Source organism: Euleptes europaea, chromosome 1 (assembly GCF_029931775.1).
Source record: "Euleptes europaea isolate rEulEur1 chromosome 1, rEulEur1.hap1, whole genome shotgun sequence".
Taxonomy (NCBI): domain Eukaryota; kingdom Metazoa; phylum Chordata; class Lepidosauria; order Squamata; family Sphaerodactylidae; genus Euleptes; species Euleptes europaea.
In genome coordinates this window covers 119,213,401-119,234,835 of record NC_079312.1, presented here as the reverse complement: position 1 = coordinate 119,234,835, position 21,435 = coordinate 119,213,401, and the positions used below count along the sequence as shown (strand labels likewise).

General features: G+C 43.9%; 1 protein-coding gene across 1 annotated transcript in view; it reads left to right on the top strand.

The window, feature by feature from the left end:
* The window catches only part of ARHGAP44 (Rho GTPase activating protein 44), a 118,395-nt gene that overhangs the window by 58,946 nt on the left and 38,014 nt on the right, over positions 1–21,435 (top strand). The window contains exons 2-5 of the mRNA XM_056861437.1: positions 13,459–13,498; positions 17,473–17,577; positions 17,891–17,967; positions 18,879–18,990. Coding sequence (XP_056717415.1) covers positions 13,459–13,498; positions 17,473–17,577; positions 17,891–17,967; positions 18,879–18,990 — 334 coding nt within the window. The remainder of the gene's footprint in view (positions 1–13,458; positions 13,499–17,472; positions 17,578–17,890; positions 17,968–18,878; positions 18,991–21,435) is intronic.

Below are 21,435 nucleotides of genomic sequence, written 5' to 3'. Positions count from 1 at the left end.
TATTTCTCTGAAATTCCCATGGCGTGGTGGTAATTCTTTTTTTTTTTTCCTCCTTCTAAAGACCATGGCATGGCTTATCTTGGCTGAGTTTCAGTCAATAACGTTTGGGCTCTCGCTCTAATTAGCAACATTCCTTTGACTCAAAATTTATGGAATATCCAAAAAGCGGTTTGATTAATTTCTCCCAACGTCTACAGTTTGTGTGCCCGATTAATAGGCTCTGCTTCTGAAAGTCAGAGAAGGTTCAGTCTGTGAAAGCAATGCTGCAGTGGTAGAGTTTGGCGTATCCATATCATGAAATCAAATGCTGATTCTAGCGGGTGTTTGTTTACGTAGAGCCCTGTTTAGAGAGTAGAGACAGAGATGAGATGATGGGATTTCTTCCATCAGACCTGGAAATTGAAAGGCTGTGGCTTCTACTCATTGCTCTGAGAGGCAGCTTTAGCAAAGAAAACACAAGTACTTTAGAGGCTTAGAGCAAAGCTTGTGGTACATTAAAGAGGTAATTAGTATCACTTCTCTATTTTGTCTGTGTGATTACAGAGAGAGGGCACAGAGCTGTTATAATGTCCATTGTTCGTCAATGGGAATGTGCATGGCTGGCCACGGATGCATTTTTGGATAAACTAAATTGCTGAGCATGTTGATCAGCACAGCTACTTCCACCCACTGAACAACACTGGGGGAATGCTAAGTTGGCTTGCCGTGTGTGAGATGCTTGGGAAAGATTTCTGTGTTCAAAATATTGTGTTCAGTTTGGGTTACCTGACCCACATTGTCATATGCCATAGCTGAGCCATATGTATTGTAATTAGCTCCATATGTAAAGACATGGTGGGGAGCTTTGCTGCTAAGGACCTCCACAGAGCTTTAGTCAGTGCTGCGGACCAGATGGTGGTGCTCATATTGTCAGTAGTCGGTCCAGTGTAGATCTTGAAAGACCTGGGATTAATTTACTGTAGCTGTTCTCCAGAATGACAATTCACAGGAATTAGAGGTTATCCTTTTGCTTGTTGTAGGTCTCTGAATTCTTGACTAGTAAGAAGGTTCGTGATCAAAGGAGGGAAACCCTTTTAATATTCCTAAAGAGTCACTTGTTCCTTGTGATTACCTGAAGCAAGCTGTTTGACTGTTCCCTCTGGAAGGTGGAACGAAAGATAGTAGTAGCAAAAAGGATTCTTGTAGCAAAAGATCCAGTCCTGCGGATGAATTAGGGGAGGGGCTGTGGCTCAGTGGTAGAGCATCTGCTTGGCATGCAGAAGGCTCCAGGTTCAATAACCGGCATCTCCAGTTAAAGGGACTAGGCAAGTAGGTGATGTGAAAGACCTTTGTCTGAGACCCTGGAGAGCTGCTGCCAGTCTGAGTAGACAATACTGACTTTGGTGGACCAAGGGTCTGATTCATTATAAGGCCGCTTCTTGTGATGATTTGAAAATGGTCCACAGACAGTTTGGCTTTCTTCTGTGTTCTGAAAGGTGGAATGGAAGATTGTAGTAGCAAAAAGCATTCTTGTAGCAAAATGATTCAATCCTGTGGTTGATTTGAAAATGTCCACAGACAGTTTGGGTTTTTTTCTGTGTTCTTTGAGGGGCTTAGGGGAGGAGTACTAGGACTTGTCATGGAGCCTCGTCTACATATACCTGATGGCTTGCTATTTTTGCCCTTCCTGGATTCTGTCTGCTGGATTTCCTTTCAAAGTCCATCCTTCTTTTCTTCCCATCTTTGCAAACATGTCTCCCTCTTGGACAGCTAATGCTGGTTTACCATTTTTAAGATATGTTAGAAGTTTGCAATATTGGCACTCAGCAAACATGGCCTCCATCTGCATGGGCATCACTGTGAGTGCTAATTGTGCCAGTTCATTAAGCACAAAGTTGCATGGAAGCAAAGCATTCATGTCTCTGAGCTCATTTGCTGTGGGGCTTTGGGCATGCAACATTTAATGTGACCAAGCTTCCTTTTATATAAATGTTTTCATTTTTAGATGCATGACAAACTCCATGGCTCCTGGCGAGCTCTCCAGCCACAGCTTCCAGTAAGAAGATATAATTGGGACTGGTTAGCACTGGGGCTTATTTATTTAAGCAATTTATATTCTGCCTCTCCAGCAGCCTGCTTGACGTGGTTTATAAGCAAGAACAATGCCATAAAATCATAAATTGGAGCAGTGGACTCTGATCTGGAGAACCAGGTTGGATTTCCCACTCCTCCACATGAGTGGTGGAGGCTAATCTGGTGAACTGGATTTGTTTCTCCTACACACAAAGCCAGCTGGGAGACCTTGGGCTAGTCACACTCTCTCAGCCCTATCTACCTCACAGGGTATCTGCTGTGGGAAGGGAAGGTGATTGTAAGCCGGTTTGATTCTCCCTTAAGTGGTAGAGAAAGTCAGCATATAAAAACCAACTCTTCTTCTTCTAAATTATCAATATAAAATAAAACAAGAAATCAAAAGAAAGCCATTGGTGTAAAAACAGCATAATTCAACCACTGAGTTTCCTGAAAAATACCCATAAGCAGACCTCAGAATAGGAGACCACAATTCATTCATTCATTCATTCATTCATTCATTCATTCATTCATTCATTCATCTTCTATCCTGCCCTTTCCCGGCCAAGTCAGGCTCAGGGCGGCATACAGCAAATTCCATCAACAATTAGAACACATCCATTACATTGGTTCTTGTAGGTTATCCGGGCTGTGTGACCGTGGTCTTGGAATTTTCTTTCCTGACGTTTCGCCAGCAACTGTGGCAGGCATCTTCAGAGTAGTAACACTGAAGGACAGTGTCTCTCAGTGTCATGTGTGTAGGAAGAGTAATATATAGTCAGAAAGGGGTTGGGTTTGAGCTGAGTCATTGTCCTGCAAAAGTAATGTGCTAATCATTGTCCTGTAAGTATCAAGATAATGTGCTAATGACAGTGTGGTATGTTAATATGGAACCATTGTATCCTGAAGTGATTTGTTAATGTGTAAAGTCCAAAGCTAATCTGCATGGCTATTGTTGACTATAGTCTTTGCTAGTCTGGAGGTTTTTTAGTGTTACTACTCTGAAGATGCCTGCCACAGTTGCTGGCGAAACGTCAGGAAAGAAAATTCCAAGACCACGGTTACACAGCCCAGATAACCTACAAGAACCAATGAACTCTGACCGTGAAAGCCTTCGGCAATACATCCATTACAATTTAACAATCCTCAAATGTCTATTAAAATTCCAGTGGTGCCCTTAAAACCATATAGCAATAGTGGGGAACTAATCAGAGGGGAAGAAATGAGGGAAGGCAGGAACGGCAGGGTACCTTCAATAGGGGAAGTGATGGGGAATAAAAATAGGTAAAATATAAGTAAATAGGTAAAAAGGGAGAGGAGGGAGGGATGGAAACCATCGCTGTCCTCAACCAGAGGCCTGGTGGAACATCTCAGTCTTACAAGCCCTGCGGCAAAAAAGATAAAAAGCTCAGTTAAAAGACTGGGTAGAAAGAAATGTTTTGTCCTAGTGTGTGAAAGACAGCAACCCTGTTCGCATGCTACAGTGAACACATGTGCATCCTGCCTGTATATGTGTACGACTGTTTGCTAGAAAGAGCCAACTCACATTCACTTTCCAAATGAAACTGGGGATCAGTACCTGGATATATTTGGTGTTTGTGTCACGCGTTCAGCTGTAACATGAGAGTTACTCAATGCACATACAAATAACCATCAAGTTTATTCTGTACTTAGCTTGTGCATATATTCGCTGTAAATTGTGGAAAGGGCTAATACGGGAGATGCCAGGCGAGAGTGCATTTCAAGGGAGAGTGCGATCCAAAGGCAAGGTGCCAGCACTGAAAATTCATTTATTTATTTAGAAAATGTATATGCCTCTAGAGACCTTCTCAGGGCATCTTACACCGATACAACAAGGCCACCATAACACAACCATTAAAAACAGTCCAGGGCATTGACAGCAGCCTAAAATGATGCAGATGAAATGATCCTTGGGCCAGAAGCTTTAAAAGATAACACCCCTTAGTTAAAAGCTGGGGTAAAAAAGGAATAATTTAGCCTGGTGCTTAAAAGAAAGTTAGGCGCCAGGCTTCACAGTTGAGGGCATTCCAAAGGCAAGGGTGCCACCACTGAAAAAGGCCCATATCTAGTTGCATCCTGCCTTACTTCTGAAGGTGTGGGCACAGAAAGCAGGGCTTGAGAGGCAGAACTTAACTGATGAGCTGTAGAGTAATGGAGGAGTTACTCCTTCACGTACTCTGGCTCCAAACCACTTAGACTGCAATCCGGGGGGGGGGGGGAGGAATCTCCTTAGGAGCCAGCGTGACCCCACACCAGTGTAGGTGCCACTTTATCATGGGATAAAGTGGCATCCATGTCGGCACAGGGGCAAACACGCCAGCGTCTGGGAGCCACGGACCTCCACTGGCCCCCACCGCCAACACAGTCATTCCAGGAACTAAATCCTGGAAGAGAACGACCACACCCGGGGCATTCCTGGGGGTGGAGTTGCCTTTAGGCGGTTTCCACAGACCTTTCGGCCCAGGAAGACCCCCTTGAGCGGCGGTGGGGCTTCACCACCCTTTTTGGTTGCACAGCCTCACCGTTTTCAATGGGGCCTTTCCCCCCGCCCCTTTTTCTTTATTTTTAAAAACCTCTTTTTTCCCTCTGCGGCAGCCGGGAAACCTCTAAGGAGGAGGTGCAGCTGCACCGCTCCCGGCTGCCACAGATCTACCCCCCCCTTTCAGGAATGGGATGCCCGGGTCTTAAAGGTAAGATCCAACACTTTGAATAGTATCCAAGAGCAGTTGGGTACTCAGTACATCTCTTTCAGCGTAAGGGTGATAAAATCCCTGTAACCATTCCCAAACAATAGCCTGATGGTGGCATTCTGGACCAACTGAGATTCCCAGGTTTTTAATTTGAGTCTCTCAGAAAAACTGGGAAATTTTGTGGAGCCATGAAAAAACTCCAGTGGAATACATTTTTGTCTTCTGGATTGAGCGAAATGTGCTAAAGTAGCATAGCCAGCAGCAATTTGTAGCTTTCTCTAAGTTTAGTATTGGGTGTATTTGCAGTTGTGCTTGTAGAAGATTAAGCCGTACTTGTGAATTCCAGAAGTATGCCAATTAATACATTTTATACGCTCGGTTATAAATGATGCATTTAATGAAGTTTAAGAAGCAAAACAGGCTTAGGCTTGATAGAAAACTATTGCATGTATTTGAAGTTTTCCTATTTTCTGTTGTTGTATTTTTATTTTAAAAGGATGGGCTTTTTCCCAATGGCTGCAGCATTTCTGGAAATTTTTACATCTTTCACTATATGTTCATCATGTAATGTATACAGCATCAAGTGCTAACTTGCATGTGTGAATAGGCCATCACAGATAAAGAATGCCTTGGACAGAACTTTCACCACAGCTCACCTCAAACATAGCATTTTACAGTGTCATAATTCACACATTCAGCTGCTAACCATTGTACAGAGAAATCAAGTGATAAACATGTATGTGTGAACCAACCTTCTGAGAAATAACTATTCAGAGGACTGAACAGTAATCAGGATACGCCATACACTGCTTACTATAGTATGTACATTTGGCCCAGTATAGCAACTTCTGACTTTCCCTGCCTCTTTCCTTTTATTTATTTATTTAAATATTAATTCTTCAACCCTGTGAGGTTGGCTGAGCTGAGAGAGAAAGTGACTGATCCAAAGTCTACCAGTGAGGTGCCATGGCACAGTGGGGATTTGAACCTGGGTCTCCCAGATCCTAGTCTGACACTCTAACCCAGGGGTGTCAAACATAAGGCCCCTTGAGAGCTCTTATCCGGCCCATGAGCCACTGCCTCCCCACCCCCATTCTCGATCTGGGCTGGCGAGGCATGGCCCAGCCCGACCAAGTGACATTTATGTCATATCCAGCCTTCGTAACATTTGAGTTCAACATCCCTGCTCTATGTTGCCTCTTCAGAGACATGCTCAAAGTGGCTCATAAAATAAGACACAATACAGTCATTAGAAAACAGCCCTTAAACACCAAGCAATAAAGGCCCTAAAATGTTCTGCCAACAAAGCAGCCACATTCCTGTACTATAGATAGGCTATACAGCCACCCCAAGTCTCCAAATCCAGCTTTGCCACAAGCATTACATTAGCTAGGCTCAAATGAAAGGGGAAGTCTTGTGGAAGCAGACTTAAATTGTCACTGCAGGCTGTGTGTACTGCTTATATCTGAAGGGCTTCAATTGATTTCTTGTATTCAGAGCATAAGTTGAAGGCATGGTGGCTAGTTGTGCTGACACTGGGCTATTTTCTCCTGGCCTTTCTCTGGGCATGATAAAAGTATACAGCCACATGTAACAAGGTTAGTGGAAAACTGGGCAATGCTGATGGTGAGCCAGCAGCAATCTCTAGGATTTCCAGCCGCTCCGTGAACAGGTCCCACTTGTGTTCGCTTTTCTCCACCTACATAGGGTTGCCAACCTCCTGGTATTAGCTAGAGATCTCCTGCTAATACAAGTGATCCCCAGCCGATAGAGATCAGTCCACCTGGAGGAAATGGCCGCTTTGGCAATTGGACTGTACGACATTGAAGTCCCTCCCGTCCCCAAACCCCGCCCTGCTCAGGCTTTGCCCCAAAAACCTCCTGCCGGTGGCGAAGAGGGGCCTGGCAACCCTACATATACATCATGTGGAAGAATTCCCTTACAGCAGTTTTGGCCATTAATTATGCACTCTTGGAGAGTTTTCTTGTAGGTACTAACATGTTCCAAAAGAAGAACATGCACAATTATTTCGTGCCATCATCCCGGTATGAAAAGACGCAGTGGTAGGACGTGCAGGTACTTACAATCACTTCTTCATTAGTGTCTCCTCCTTTGCACATCCATGGTATTATACAAAATGGATGTCTACTGATGGAGGCCTTGGCTATCTGCCAAGCAGATGAGTTCATCTGACAGGAAGGCAGCTTGGTTTATACCCTGTCGCAGTCACCCCTCTGTCGCAGTCACCCCTCTTACAAGTGCTTCTATACTACGCAGCGGGCATTGCCTGCTCAGGACTTTCAGGTTATAAGTAGCAAACCTACCTAAACTATATACCTGTTAATCATATTGATAGTTCATTAATTATTCAATTTATAGCCCATTTGTGAGTAACCAGTTTCACTGTATTTGGAACATTGCATTATTAGCTAAATTAACTCAGTAGAGAGTTCACAGGAACGTTAATTCTCTGATGTTCAGCTAAATGTAGTGGACACTCAATAATGTTTGTTACTTGGTTCTTGTAGGTTATCCGGGCTGTGTAACAGTGGTCTTGGAATTTTCTTTCCTGACGTTTCGCCAGCAACTGTGGCAGGCATCTTCAGAGTAGTAACACCGAAGGACAGTGTCTCTCAGTGTCAAGGGTGTAGGAAGAGAACTATATAGTCAGAAAGGGGTTCGGTTTGAGCTGAGTACTTCAAAAGTAATGTGCTAATCATTGTCCTGTAAGTATCAAGATAATGTGCTAATGAGGGTATGGTATGCTAATATGGAATATGAAGTGATCTGTTAATGTGTGTAATCCAAAGCTAATCTGCATGGCTATTGTTGAATGTTGTCTTCGTTAGTCTGGAGGTTTTCAGAACAGGAAGCCAAGCCTTATTCATTCTTAAACTCCTCTTTTCTGTTAAAGTTGTGCTGATGTTTATGAATTTCAATGGCTTCTTTGTGCAATCTGACAAAATAGTTGGTAGAATTGTCCAGTCTTTCAGTGTCTTGGAATAAGACCCTGTGTCCTGTTTGTGTCAGTCCATGTTCAGCCACTGCTGATTTCTCAGGTTGGCCAAGTCTGCAGTATCTTTCATGTTCTTTTATCCTTGTTTGTATGCTGCGTTTTGTGGTCCTGATGTAAACTCCACAGCTGCAAGGTATACGATATACTCCTGCAGAGGTGAGGGGGTCTCTTTTGTCTTTTGCTGATCGTAGCATTTGTTGTATTTTCTTGGTGGGTTTAAACACTGTTTGTAGGTTATGTTTTTTCAAAAGTTTCTCCATCCTATCAGTGACTCCTTTAATAAATGGCAAGAATACCTTTCCTATGGGAGACTGTTTTTCCTGAGTTTTCTGATTTTTGTTTGGTTTAATGGCCCTTCTGATTTCATTCTTGGAGTAGCCGTTTGCTAGCAGTGCGTGATTTAGGTGATTAGTTTCTTCCTTGAGAAACTGTGGTTCACAGATCCATCTTGCACGGTCCATTAGTGTTTTGATTATTCCTCTTTTCTGTCGGTGGTGGTGGTTGGAGTTTTTGTGTAAGTAGCGATCTGTGTGAGTTGGTTTCCGGTAGACCTTGTGACCTAACTGAAAGTTTGTTTTACGGATGACAAGGGTATCAAGAAATGGGAGTTTACCCTCAACTTCCTTTTCCATGGTAAACTGAATGTTTGGATGGATATTATTAAGATGGTTTAGAAAGTCCATCAATTTTTCTTCACCATGGCTCCAAACAGCAAATGTATCATCTACGAACCTGAACCAGACTGTAGGCTTGTAAGGTGCTGATTCTAATGCTGTCTTTTCAAAATATTCCATGTAAAAGTTTGCTATTACTGGACTGAGTGGACTTCCCATAGCTACTCCATCAATCTGTTCATAAAATTTTTGATCCCATAGGAAATAACTTGTTGTCAAACAATGGTGAAATAAGGCTGTTATATCTTCTGGAAAAATCTGGTTAATCAATGAGATTGTGTCTTTTACTGGAACCTTGGTAAAGAGGGATACAACATCAAAACTGATTAATATATCCTGTGGATTGAGTCTCAACGGACTGATTTTGTTGATGAAGTGAGTTGAATCTTTGATGTAAGAAGTGGTTTTTCCAATGTGGTCCTGTAGGAGGATGGTCAAATATCTAGCTAATTCCTATGTTGGGGAACCAATGGCACTCACGATGTGTCGGAGTGGAACGGAATCCTTATGAATTTTAGGTAGTCCATCTAATCGTGGTGGTTGTGCTTCTGTCTTGCATAGTTTTCTGTGTGTGTCGGGATGAAGAGTGGAATTCTTGATCAGAATGCTAGTTTTCCTGGTAATTTTGTAAGTTGGATCTCGTTTTAGTTTTTTGTATGTGGCAGGGTCCACATACCTTTTGGAAATGGCAAGATGAGACGGACAGCCCATTCTTGAAGGGGGGGCAGTTAGGCAGTGGGCCAGAGGCTTCCTGGCCTGCTGCAAGGAAAATAGAAGTAATTTCAAAATGAAAAAGGGGGAAATGCCCCCATAGAAAGCAACAGGCCAAAAAAGATGGCAAGGCTGCTGCTCAAGGGGGCGTTCCCATCGTGAAAGAGGTTAGGAAACTGACTGTCAGCTCCGCTCCTTGGAACACCCCATGCCAGCACAAACTTTCCCTTCCAGGAAATCCTTGCCGGCGTGGATGTGCTGGTGGCAGGAGCTGGTGAAGCTCCTTGGCCCCCAGACCCCAGCGTGTTTGCACCCTACCCTGGTGTAGGTGCCATCTTATTCTGTGCCGGCACAGGGTCACGCCAGCTCCTATGGAGCATGCTGGGGGGAGAAGCTTAGGCTATCTTTCACTACTCAGAAGTAGCTCTCATTAAAGTTCAGGGCTGAAAAGGTTAACAGTAGTATATTGGATTGGGTCTGAAACTAACTGGGAGCTAATATAATTGCATAATGTAGGGAAAATATTATTCCCTTTGTAGGTTCCAGTTAGCAACTTAGCTACTGAAGTTTCTGAATCATTTTCAAAGCCAGCCCCACATAGAATGTGTTTCTGTAGTCTAAACTTGATTTTACTATACTGTGTAATAGGCTTTGAGTCTCAGTGAGAAAGGCATACTATTAAATAAAGTAAATAAATATATAACTGTTGGCAGATTCCTGATGGGGCCCAGAATGTGTAATGTCCTGGATGTGAGGGTGATCTGGCTGTGACATCTGTCACCCCATTGATCGTCAGGGTTGATTCGGCTGATCTGGCTGGCTAGGCGGGTGTTCCCCACCTCCCTCACCGCTCCATGTGCGTCCCTTCCGAAGCTGTGCACTCGGTGGAAGAGGACGACCATACCAGATAGACAGAGTGTACCGTTCTTCGGTCAAGGGTATACGATAGTTGCGCTCCCCTGATAGAACCTCCAAACAAGAACAAGGTCCATTTGTAGGAGAACGTAGGGTGTAATGTCCTAAATCACTGGACAGCAATGATGGCGATGGTGAAGTAAGGATCAAGGGCCAGAGCCTAAAAGAGAAAACTCTGGGTTTGAAGCATCTTAGACTAATTTCTATTGAGGGCATGAGCTTTTGTAAACAAAGAGGAATGTAATCTTTGAAAGCTTGAACACATGAAGCTGCCTTCTACTGAATCAAACCCTTGGTCCATCAGAGTCAGTATTGTCTACTCAGACCAGCAGCGGCTCTCCAGGGTCTCAGGCAGAGGTCTTTCACATCACCTACTCGCCTAGTCCCTTTAACTGGAGATGCCAGGGATTGAACCTGGGACCTTCTGGATGCCAAGCAGATGCTCTACCACTGAGCCACAGCTTGCACTTCCAAAGTTTTGTGGATACAATAAATTCCAGGGATTTTTTTAAACTTTTAAAATAAAGAACCACAGACTAATACGGCTCTGAACCTGCATTTCGTTTTTAAAATGCATTTCTATAGCAGCATGCCGTGCAGGCTAGAATTCAAATACCTAGAAACTCCATTAATTCCATGATTCATTGTTAGCATTTCTCATATATGGTTTGCTTTATTGAACCAAGATAAGCTTGAACTTGCAAAACGCTTAGACGTTTCAATCCTGGGAGTATGTTTGCTTTATCGATACCTGATGTTTCGTAATCACAGCTTTTTTAAACTTAAAAAAAATGTTTAGAATTGGCTGTCTTCACGGGATAATAGTGGCTAATGTCCATTAGACTAGAGAGTGTGGGGCGAGGGGGAGAGAAAGATAGCACTTACTGATAGATTCCAGTTTGGCAAACATCAATGTGAAGCTTCTTCTGTTTTGAAAAAGAGCGCCTACTCATCACAGCTGTTCAAGACAGAACTGACATAAGGTATTTAGAAAGCTTTCAGATGGTTAATGGGTCTTTACACAGAGATGATTTTAAAGGCTGTCAATTTTATAGTTAGATACAGGGAGAAAGTTGTAATGACCTAAGGAAAAAAAGATCTGTTGGGAAAGCATTAACGGTGTTTCTGGTCAAAAGATGAAAACGATAACTTGAGAAGTTATATCAGTGTGACTCGTTACTGAAAAGAGATGAAGAGGTCGGCAGTAATTTGGTAGGTTAGATTTCATAACCCAAAGATAGTGTAGATTGCAGTGGTCTGTGAGGAAGAGGAAGATGGAGAAGGATTTGTTCTTCCCCCCCTTTTTTATGAAATCTCACAGTAGATTATTCTAGAAATATAAGGTCCAATTTTGTAGCCATCTTTAAACTTTGAAATTTATTCCATATCCCTCAGAATTGGTTTTCAGATCAGTTCTGACAGTCAAATAACATTATTTTGCCTGTCCCATCCTATCAGTGAAAAATTGCCATTCAGTTTGATGGACATATTCGTGAGGATAGTGTAGATTGGTAGGCTCCATTGTGTCCATGGGCATCACGTTGGGGACTCTTTGAGAGTATTTCTCAAGACATGGGTCAGACCCAGTTTCTGATAAATGGCTAGGGCTGTGCAAAAAAAAAAAAATCGGTAAAATTCAGGTTCAAGTTTATTGGTCCTGATTTCTTTCAGGAAAACCCGAAAAGCCAAATTTCCCATATTTACCAGTATTGGACCAAAAATCCGGGACAATAAAGCCTATGGGGATTTCCGTGGCTCCTGGGGGAGAGCATTTTTGCAGGTAGAGGTCCCAAATGTTCAGGGTAGCTTGAAGGGACTCTTCTTGCAATAACCCCCAAGTTTGGTAAAGATTGGGTCAGGGGGTCCAGAGTTATGGGGTCTGGAAGGGGTCGCCCCCAGCCTCCTCCATTGAAAAACATTGGCGAAGTGGCTGTCGTCAGATTCTTTAGTGCAATTTTCACTTTGTATCTTAATGGAGGAGCCGGGCATTAAACGGTGGGAAAGTTCGCCCCGCTTCTCCATAGAGATACATTGTATCCTCCAAGATACAATGTATCTCTGGAGGACTGGGGCGAACTTTCCCACCGTTTAAAGCCCTGCTCCTCCATTGAGATACATAGTGAAGATCGCACTAAAGAATCTGACCATGTTCCGGCTCCTCCTCTGAGGCTTCTGAGTCAGAGTCCAGAGCCAGTTCAGTGGGGGTCATGACGCTGCCCTTGGGCAACCTAAGCCCTTTCAGACAGTTCCCTTTTGTAATTTCAATTTTATAATTCCATTTTCTGCATTGTTTGTGGTGTGTCCAGTACATTTTTCTTTTTGCACTGTTTTTGTAAGTGTCATAATTCTAGCCCGATTGCATTATTTATTGGATGCCTTACGTTGTTTAATGACGTTGTTTTATATTGTGTGATCCACCTCCAGTCGCAGCAATAAAGCATTTTTTTTTCATTTTCCTGCGAAGTTTTTACTTAATAAAATATCACTTTGAGGTTGAAATGGAAGAGTTTTAAGGGGTCGAAAGAAATGTTTAAAACTTATAGTCTTGCTTGTCTAAATTTAGTGTGGATCATCTAGCAGCCCAAATGTAACAGTCCAAATGGCATAGGGCCCTGGAAACACTTTTACATGGCTTCAGGGCCGCACAGGGCCCTAACATTTGCACGCCATTTACATTGTGCCCTGATGTAGTTGTATAGATAGTGCCTACACCATCCCCATGTTTCCCAGGTGGTTAGGGCTACCATGGAGGCTGTACTCATTGTTGGACTGAACCATTTGGTAAGTAGTTTGCAAATGTTATGGCCCTTGTGTGGAATCTCTGCTACATGGAACAGTTTCTAGAGCCCTCTTTGCATGGAGGCTTGTAACACTCAAATTCCCCTAAGGATCCAAAAACAATTGCTTTCGTGATGTTCTCATATCCATTCCCCAGTGGCATATCATCCCTTTAAACAGTGAATCACAATAGATCATTAAGAGAGGCTGAGTGTCTCTTCTTCCCTTAATATTTTGCTTTCAGAAGTTCTCTGGGGATTTTTCAAGTTTGCCGAAAGTGTCAAAAATGTTCTGCTCCAATTTGTTAGTCAGATTTCTTTTCACTGGTTTGAGATGTGCTGGTGCCCAGGCTATTGCATGAGTGGCTAAGGAGAACCCTTGTGGGGCTGTTCCATCTTCTCCGTATGTTAGGGCCGGTGTCACTGGACATTGGCACGGTTGTGTCCCACCTCAGAGGTTCTCGTTGCTACAATCTGCCTCTGCCTTCTCCAGATGCATTTCCTCTCCATGTAGCAGTAACAAAAGAATCTCCCTTTTTTCAGATGTTGCCTATATTATGTGAAGAGATTTGGTTTTCACTGAGTTCTGCCTTCTTTTTCTTTAGGGCTGAAAAAACAGAAGTTCTGAGTGACGACCTCTTGCAGGTACAGTGTCCTTTGCCTATAGCAAACAACTGAATTGCTTCGTCCATTGACATTTTACATCACTTGAGATGTCAGATTTCTAGAAACACTGCAGTCATGGAGATAAAACGTGTCTGCCTCCTGAGCAGGGGGCTATTTTTTTTTAATAGGGAAAACTGAATCAGAATTTTGGTGGGAATTGAAAGATATCCAGCGCTTTTTTCCTTATGAAAGCTAAACTTTTTTTGTAGTTTAAACCATTAATAACTTTGTAGGCATATAAAATTGTACTATTTGGTGTAATTTATGAGAACCTAAAGTATAAATGGCTACATTTTGTTCAAACAAAATGGTTAATATCCCCAGTGCTAGAGAGAGAAAGAGCCCCAAGGTGCAGAGTGTTAAGCTGCAGTACTGCAGTCAAAAGCTCTGCTCATGACCTGAGTTCGATCCCAACGGAAGTTGGTTTCAGGTAGCCGGCTCAAGGTTGACTCAGCCTTCCTTCCTTCCGAGGTTGGTAAAATGAGGACCCAGCTTGCTGGGGGTAAAGGGAAGATGACTGGGGAAGGCACTGGCAAACCACCCTGTACACAAAGTCTGCCTAGGAAACATCGGGATGTGACGTCACCCCATGGGTCAGGAATGACCCGGTGCTTGCACAGGGGACCTTTACCTTTAAAGAGAGAAAGACAGATATTCAGTCTTGTGGCATCCTGTGTTTCCTAACCACGTATATCTTACGATGGGTAGCCATGTTAGTCTGTCAATAGCAGTAGAAAAGAGCAAGAGTCCAGTAGCACCTTAAAGACTAACAAAAAAATTATTTTGGGTGTAGTTGGATTGTTAAGGTCTGTGACCACAACATGAATAAATTTGATTGATTGACTAACAAAATTTCTGGTAGGATATGAGCTTTTGTGCGCCACAGCTCACTGTATCTGAAGAAGTGATATGTGGCTCACGAAGGTCATACTCTGTCAGAAATGTTGTTAAGTCTTTAAGGTGCTACTGGACTCTTGCTCTTTTCTACACATGCATCTTAGTTTTTGCCATCTGAGAAGTAGGAAAGAATACAAGTTGAAAATAGAAACCGTAATTAGTACACAGAATGAAAAGGACTCAGAAATAGTCCGCTTCGTGCCACAACAATGGCACCTCTAGCGCTGCCTCCTAACACCCTCCAGTGAGGGCGCCATATCCCCCCACCCTCTCCCTTCAGTGCAGCTCAGGGCTGGGCGCTAGAGGCTTCCCTGTAACCCACCACAAGAGCTGCTTATTAATAGTAAACCAAATGGAGGCATGATGGAAGTTTCACAAGCAAATTTTCTGAGGCAGATGGAATTCTCACAAGCAGTTGCTCCCACCTGGAGCACAGAAATCTGGTCTTGTTTATGCAGCGGAAGCAGTCATTTAATGCCAGAGAAGTCTTGAGGAGCTGTTCACACACACACACACACACACACACACACACAAGCTCTGAAAATATGGTGGGTGGTTATTATAATGAATTAGACTTTAATTACAAAGAGAGAAATAAAGATATTAAATGGATAGAGGAGGGGAGAGGGGAAGTTAATTATATATATAGATATATATACACATATAGATATGTGATAAGATAGAAATTGTTCATATTATACACTATGATTGGAATGATACAATTGAATGTGAATAAGTTTGAAAAATAATTTTAAAAAATTGTTAATAGAAAATATGGTGGGTGGTGGTTTTGTTTTCTTGCTGAATTTCCATAGCGACCATATCTGAAGAGAAAGGAGACAAGGCCTGTGTTTGGTCAGTCGGGGCAGTTCCCCTTGTGAGGATAGCTTTAAACAGGTGATCTGTGTAGGGTTACCAGGTCCCTCTTTGCTATCGGCGGGAGATTTTTGGGGCAGGGCTTGAGGAGGATGGGGTTTGGGAGGGGAGGGACTTAAATGCCATAGAGTCCAATTGCCAAAGGGGCCATTTTTCTCCAGGTGAACTGATCTCTATCGACTGGAGATCAGTTGTAATAGCAGGAGATCTTCTGCTATTACCTGGAGGTTGGCAACCCTAGATCTGTGGCATTTTGCAGCACCAGTAGTCCCTCGGGTCTTTTCATGAGGACAGTTCAGGGTGACTTCTGAATCGTGCTTCTCATGGGAATCCAAAATATTTTATGCCTAAATCGCTGTTTCAGTGCCTCTTTGGCTACACCAAAGGGAATAGATATATTTACAGCCTATTTTCAATGAGATCCTCATCTGTCTTTTTAATTGCACCTGTCTTTTTAATTTTCCATAAGTCCCTCAGCTTTATTTTTCAAGAGGCTTTGGTGACTTTTCTTGTCAGGCTCAGCTCAGTGTTTCTAGTCTGAGCACGTAAGCAGCCAAAAGTCAGCCTCCAGTTCTCTGGACCAGTGCAGTGTAATTGAACACATGAAGCTGCCTTATACTGAATCAGACCATGGAGGTCCATCAAAGTCAGTATTATCAACTCAGACCAACAGCTGCTCTCCAGGAGCTCAGGCAGAGAGGTCTTTCACATCACCTACTTGCCTAGTCCCTTTAACTGGAGATGCCAGGGATTGAACCTGGGACCTTCTGCATGCCAAGCAGATGCTCTACCACTGAGCCATGGCCCCTCCCCTCTCACCTTAGCCTCTGATTTCTCTTCCCTGTCCCATAGATGCTGAGAAAGCTAATATGGTAGTGAAAACAACGGCATGTCTTGGGCCACCATAAAATCTAACATTCTTATTGTGGCATAAGCCTTGCAGCTGTGGTTAGGGTACGCATTGAGGGAGCTATTCTTTGCTTTGAAGGTTTTCAGGTTCTGTTTTCACTAACCATTGCACCCATCCATGTCAGTGGAGCTAAAAGGAATGTGAGTAGTTTGCTTCCTCGAGAGTAGCTGCGGAGGAGGGGAGGCAGTCCATAGGTACCCTGTGCCCTTACCCCTGCTCTGCCTACTCTGGTATTTTGTGCTGTTCAGATAACAGTGTTGAACGAGAGTCAGTCCTGACGTGACTAGCTTCCATTAAGACAGCAATAATAGCCATTCATAAGTCCTTATGATTGCTGAGAACAGCTGAAAACAGTGTCTGATAAAGACTTAGAAAGTACACAAGGCGCCACTGGCCCTGACAGAGAAGTCTTTTTCTGTCCTTTTCTGTACTTCCCATCCCATTGCTTTCCCCCCTTCCATCATAGTCTCTTGAGTTGTGCTGTCGAACTTACCATCCCCATTGACAAAACATCCTGAAATGCCATCCCATAACAAAATTCAGTTCTGTAGACGTAAATGCATCTACTTGACTGCATCAAGCTTGGCTTGTTGGCTTGTTTAAGAACAACGGACTAAAATTAATGGTGAAACCATGACTTACTCATTCTTCCACACTGGACCTATTCACTAGCCATAGTGGTTTGCCTGTATGTTGTGTATGGGGAAGAAGACGACGAATTGGTTTTTATATGCCGACTTTCTCTACCACTTAAGGGAGAATCAAACCGGCTTATAATCACCTTCCCCTCCCCCACAACAGACACCCTTTGAGGTAGGTGGGGCTGAGAGAGCTTTAAGAGCTGTGAATAGCCCAAGGTCACTCAGCAGGCTTCATGTGTAGGAGTGGGGAAACAAATCCAGTTCACCAGATTAGAGTCTGCCACTCATGTAGAGGAGTGAGGAATCAAACCCAGTTTTCCAGATCAGACTCCACCACTCCAAACCACCGCTCTTAACCACTACACCACACTGGCTCCCAACACGCCTGTGATCTTATTATCAACTTGCTTGAAAAGCAAGGTTTATAATAGAATGGCATTGGCCCATTGATTGATGTAGAGTCCCACATGTTTAAAGCGTCTTCTTCCTTCTAGTCCACTCATAAGGAGGACTGGAGAGCAAGGTGTGTGATCATTGGGCCAGCTTTGAGATGCAATGGGGACAGGTTGCTGGGGGATGAGGGGCATGGGCGGTCCTTGTGAAGCGGTCTCTGCTGTGTCTGTCCACAGGTGGAGAAGCGCTTGGAGCTGGTGAAGCAAGTCTCCCACAGCACTCACAAAAAGCTGACCGCGTGTCTGCAGGGGCAGCAAGGATCGGATTCTGACAAGCGCTCGGTGAGAGTTCCCAGTATCCACCAGGCGGTAGGGCTGGGCTCATGTCTCTTCGTGTTTGCCTTGAGAAGAAGTAGGGGAGGAGGGAAGCAGGCTGAGAAGAGGCCTGTAGTGGCTTTTCTTTTCTGTGTTTAAAACTGTATATAAATATAAAAGTATGAATAAATAAAGTTTGGACTTAAAAAATAACAGTGTTATGAAAATACTGTCATTTTCTAGGTGGGAGAGGTGTTCAAACTGTGTTGTAATGGATTTTGAAAACAACCCCCCCCCCCAATTTCCCTCTAAATTCATACAACAGTTGCTTTTGTTGCAGAAGAAATTACCTTTGACGTCACTTGCCCAGTGCTTGATGGAAGGTTCTGCCATTCTAGGGGACGACTCCCTGCTTGGGTAAGATTTCTCCCATTGGAAAAAAAAGGTATACAGCTCTGTTTTGAAGCCTTTTCACTCACAGCAGTAACCCCCTGTTAAAAACGCTGCTTTGGCTGGAAGTCTGTTAAAACTCACCAAATCATTGTTGTATTCAATAATCAATGTTTAGGTTTTCCCCGGCAACCTCGTTGGGTTGGCTCGCATCTGTTAATGGCTTCCAAGGATACAGTGATAAGTAGTAATTTCAAACCAGCCATTTTCTGCAGCATAATTGGTAAAATCTGGAACAGTATGGAACAGGGTTGTACTCCCAGCTCATATACAAGTCTCTCTGTCTAGTTGTCTTTTAGGGCTGGGCATGGTTTCTGCCCCACTTGCTGCAGAGGGCAGGGAGCTCTGTTGGCAGCAGAGGGTAGGACTCGCAATAATGGGTTTAAATTACGTGTGGAAAGGTACCAGCTGGATATTAGGAACCAAATGTTTACAGTAAGAGTTGTTCAACAGTGGAATTGGTCGTGGTGAGCTCCCCGTCTCTGGCAGTCTTCAAGCAGCGGCTGGACAAACACTTGTCAGGGGTGCACTAGGCCAGGGGTGTCGAACTTAATTGTTATGAGGGCTGGATATAACATAAATGTCACTTGGTTTGGCTGGGCCCTGCCTCGCCAGCCCAGATCGGGACTGGAGCGGGTGGCTGCTTCGGCTGGCTCATGGGCTGGGTAAGATCTCTCAAGGGGCCAGATCCAGCCCGTGGGTCTTATGTTTGACACCCCTGCTCAAGGCGGATCCTGCATTGAGCAGGGGGTTGGACTAGATGGCCTGTATAGACCCAACTCTATGATTCTGTGATTCTGCCTACCCCAATGAGCCACTCCTGGCCCCATCGCCGTCGCTTGTCTTTCACATTATTGCTTGCCTTTCCTCTGCTGCAGGAAGATGCTGACATTATGTGGGGAAGCAGAGGACAAGCTAGCCCAAGAGCTCATCCACTTCGAGCTGCAAGTTGAAAGGGATGTGATTGAACCTCTGTTTGTGTTGGCTGAGGTGAGAGTCACCTGAGCAGTAAGCTGCTGCCCTGAACTTGGTATTGGGTTGCTTCAAACAGGAAGGGGTTGTGGAACCGGGGTGGGTGGGTGTTGGGGTAGAGACAGGAAGGAGGGGTACCCCTTTTGCAGGGTTTGTCTGTTTGGAGACTGTTTGTCTTGCAGGGTTTGTGTGTTTGGAGACTGGGCAGGAGTGGGGACCAATAAAGCCCCCTGGACAAACCCTACTTGGAGTGAAGGCAAGACTTCCTGGAGGGAGTGGGGAGTTAGCAGTTCAGAATCCTCAATCCAGTGATGCTCAAATGCTGGAGGGGCTGAGGTAAAACCCATGCTTTGCATTGAGAAGGTCCTGGGTTCAGTCCCTGGTATCTCTCCAGTTAAAAGCTCTCGGTTAGCAGATGTCTGTCTGACAGCAGCTGCCAATCATAGGACACAGCACTGCGCTGGATAAATCAGTGGTCTGACTAGCTACCTTTCCATATTAAGGCGCTCCTTCCAGTGGCTCTGTGAAAATCAGCTCTGTGAAAATAATCCAAGCAAGGGTGGCGGTATCAAAGTAGCATAGCTGGCAAGGTTTGGGAAGCAGGAAGGGGTCAAGCAGACCCAGGAAGCAAGGCAGGAGCAGAAGATGGGGCAAGATGGTAGATCTAGAAGTGGAGAGAAAAATTAGCTTCATTTCTTAATAGGAATTGAAAGACCAACTGCTGGCTTTAGGACCTGCCCTCACATCAAACACTGTCTCCCCATAGGAGCATTGCCCACCCAACTAGCAGCTCCCAGAAGGCATGTCTTTAAAAAACCATAAGGGTTTCTCTAGCAAAGTGGTCCTTGGATTCTGACATTCACTAGAACGTCAGTACAGTTTGACACACGGACTCCATTTTAAACTGCTCTTTGTCATAAACTGATTGCATATGTGTTTTCATTTTCTGTCTTTTTTGTTTGTTTTGCCTATAGAAAAGCAAACACACACACATCCAGTGAAAGTCAAGCCTCCTGAAGGTGGAGCCTGCCCCTGTTCAAATTATCAACAGCTTACCAACTGCAATCAGCATCCTATGAATGCTTGAAAGAGTTCACTTCTGCCACCCTGAATTCGAAACTGGCACATGAGCACTGCCTCTCTCTGGCCCTATTCAGATTACCATTCTAAACCAGATGTCATCCGTTGTTGGCCCATTTTGGAATAAAGTGCTACAAAGATGGGTGTTCATACAGCTCATGTCAATCAGTGTATGAGCCATCTCTAAAGCACCCTGGCTAGTTCAAACAGCCCCATAATTTCCCCCCCGCTTTTTTTGCCAGTGCGTTCTTTTCCGGCTTTAAATTTTTTTTTCTGAGATTTGTGTTATAGTGCTATAATGCAAATCTCAGATCGTTTAAAAAAAGCCAGAAAAGAACGCACCGGCAAAAAAGGTGGGAAAACAATCATGGTCCTTCCCAAAGCACTCCAGGCAGTTCAGACAGCACACTGGAGCGATTCAGAGGCACAAGGAAGAACTGAAAACAGTTGAAAGCAGTTTTCATAAAAACCGGCTCAGCCTGGCTTTGCGAATGGGACACAAGTGGCTTTGGCTGAACAGGTACAAAAAAAAAATCTGCTAGCAGCCAGGAGCCAAACTGCTTATGTCTGAACTGACACAAAAAAATCCATTAGCAACCTGCTGCTCAAACGGATTATAAAGGCAATTTGAATTTGGCCCTCTCTCTCTTTCTGTCTGCTCATGCACATTTTCCTATTGCTGTCTGAGCACTAGAATGTGTGTTAGCAACTAAGTTATGTACCATTCCCATTGCAGTTTTTTGAAAATAATGTTTAGTTAATTTATTTGAATTTTAAAATTTGTTGGGTTAGTATTCCTGTTCACGAGGTAGGGCTTATTTCCAAAACATTTGTTTTCTTATGTTCTGTTTATAAAGGTCACACCTATGTGGTACATGCCTTACCCTTAAAGCAAACATGGATTTCCCAGTTATGTTGATGGTTCAAGTCTTGGCATGTGGCAGCTGGGGTAACACTTTTTATAACTACAAACCCATTTTAAAATATTCAGCAGTCAACAAACATGGGACCCACCCAGCAGATGCCTTTTTTGAGGACCCTGAGGAATACAAACTCTGCAAGTGCAAAATCAGCAGATAAACTTGCAAGACTTTTTATTTAACTTATGAACAGAAGACCATTATCAGTGGCAAGGGGAACTCTCTTCAAAATACAACAGGGAATTGCAAACTAGGTATATTTGAAATATTGTCGAAGGCTTTCACGGTCAGAGTTCATTGGTTCTTGTAGGTTATCCGGGCTGTGTAACCGTGGTCTTGGAATTTTCTTTCCTGACGTTTCGCCAGCAACTGTGGCCGGCATCTTCAGAGGAGTAACACTGAAGGAGAGACACTGTCCTTTAGTGTTACTCCTCTGAAGATGCCGGCCACAGTTGCTGGCGAA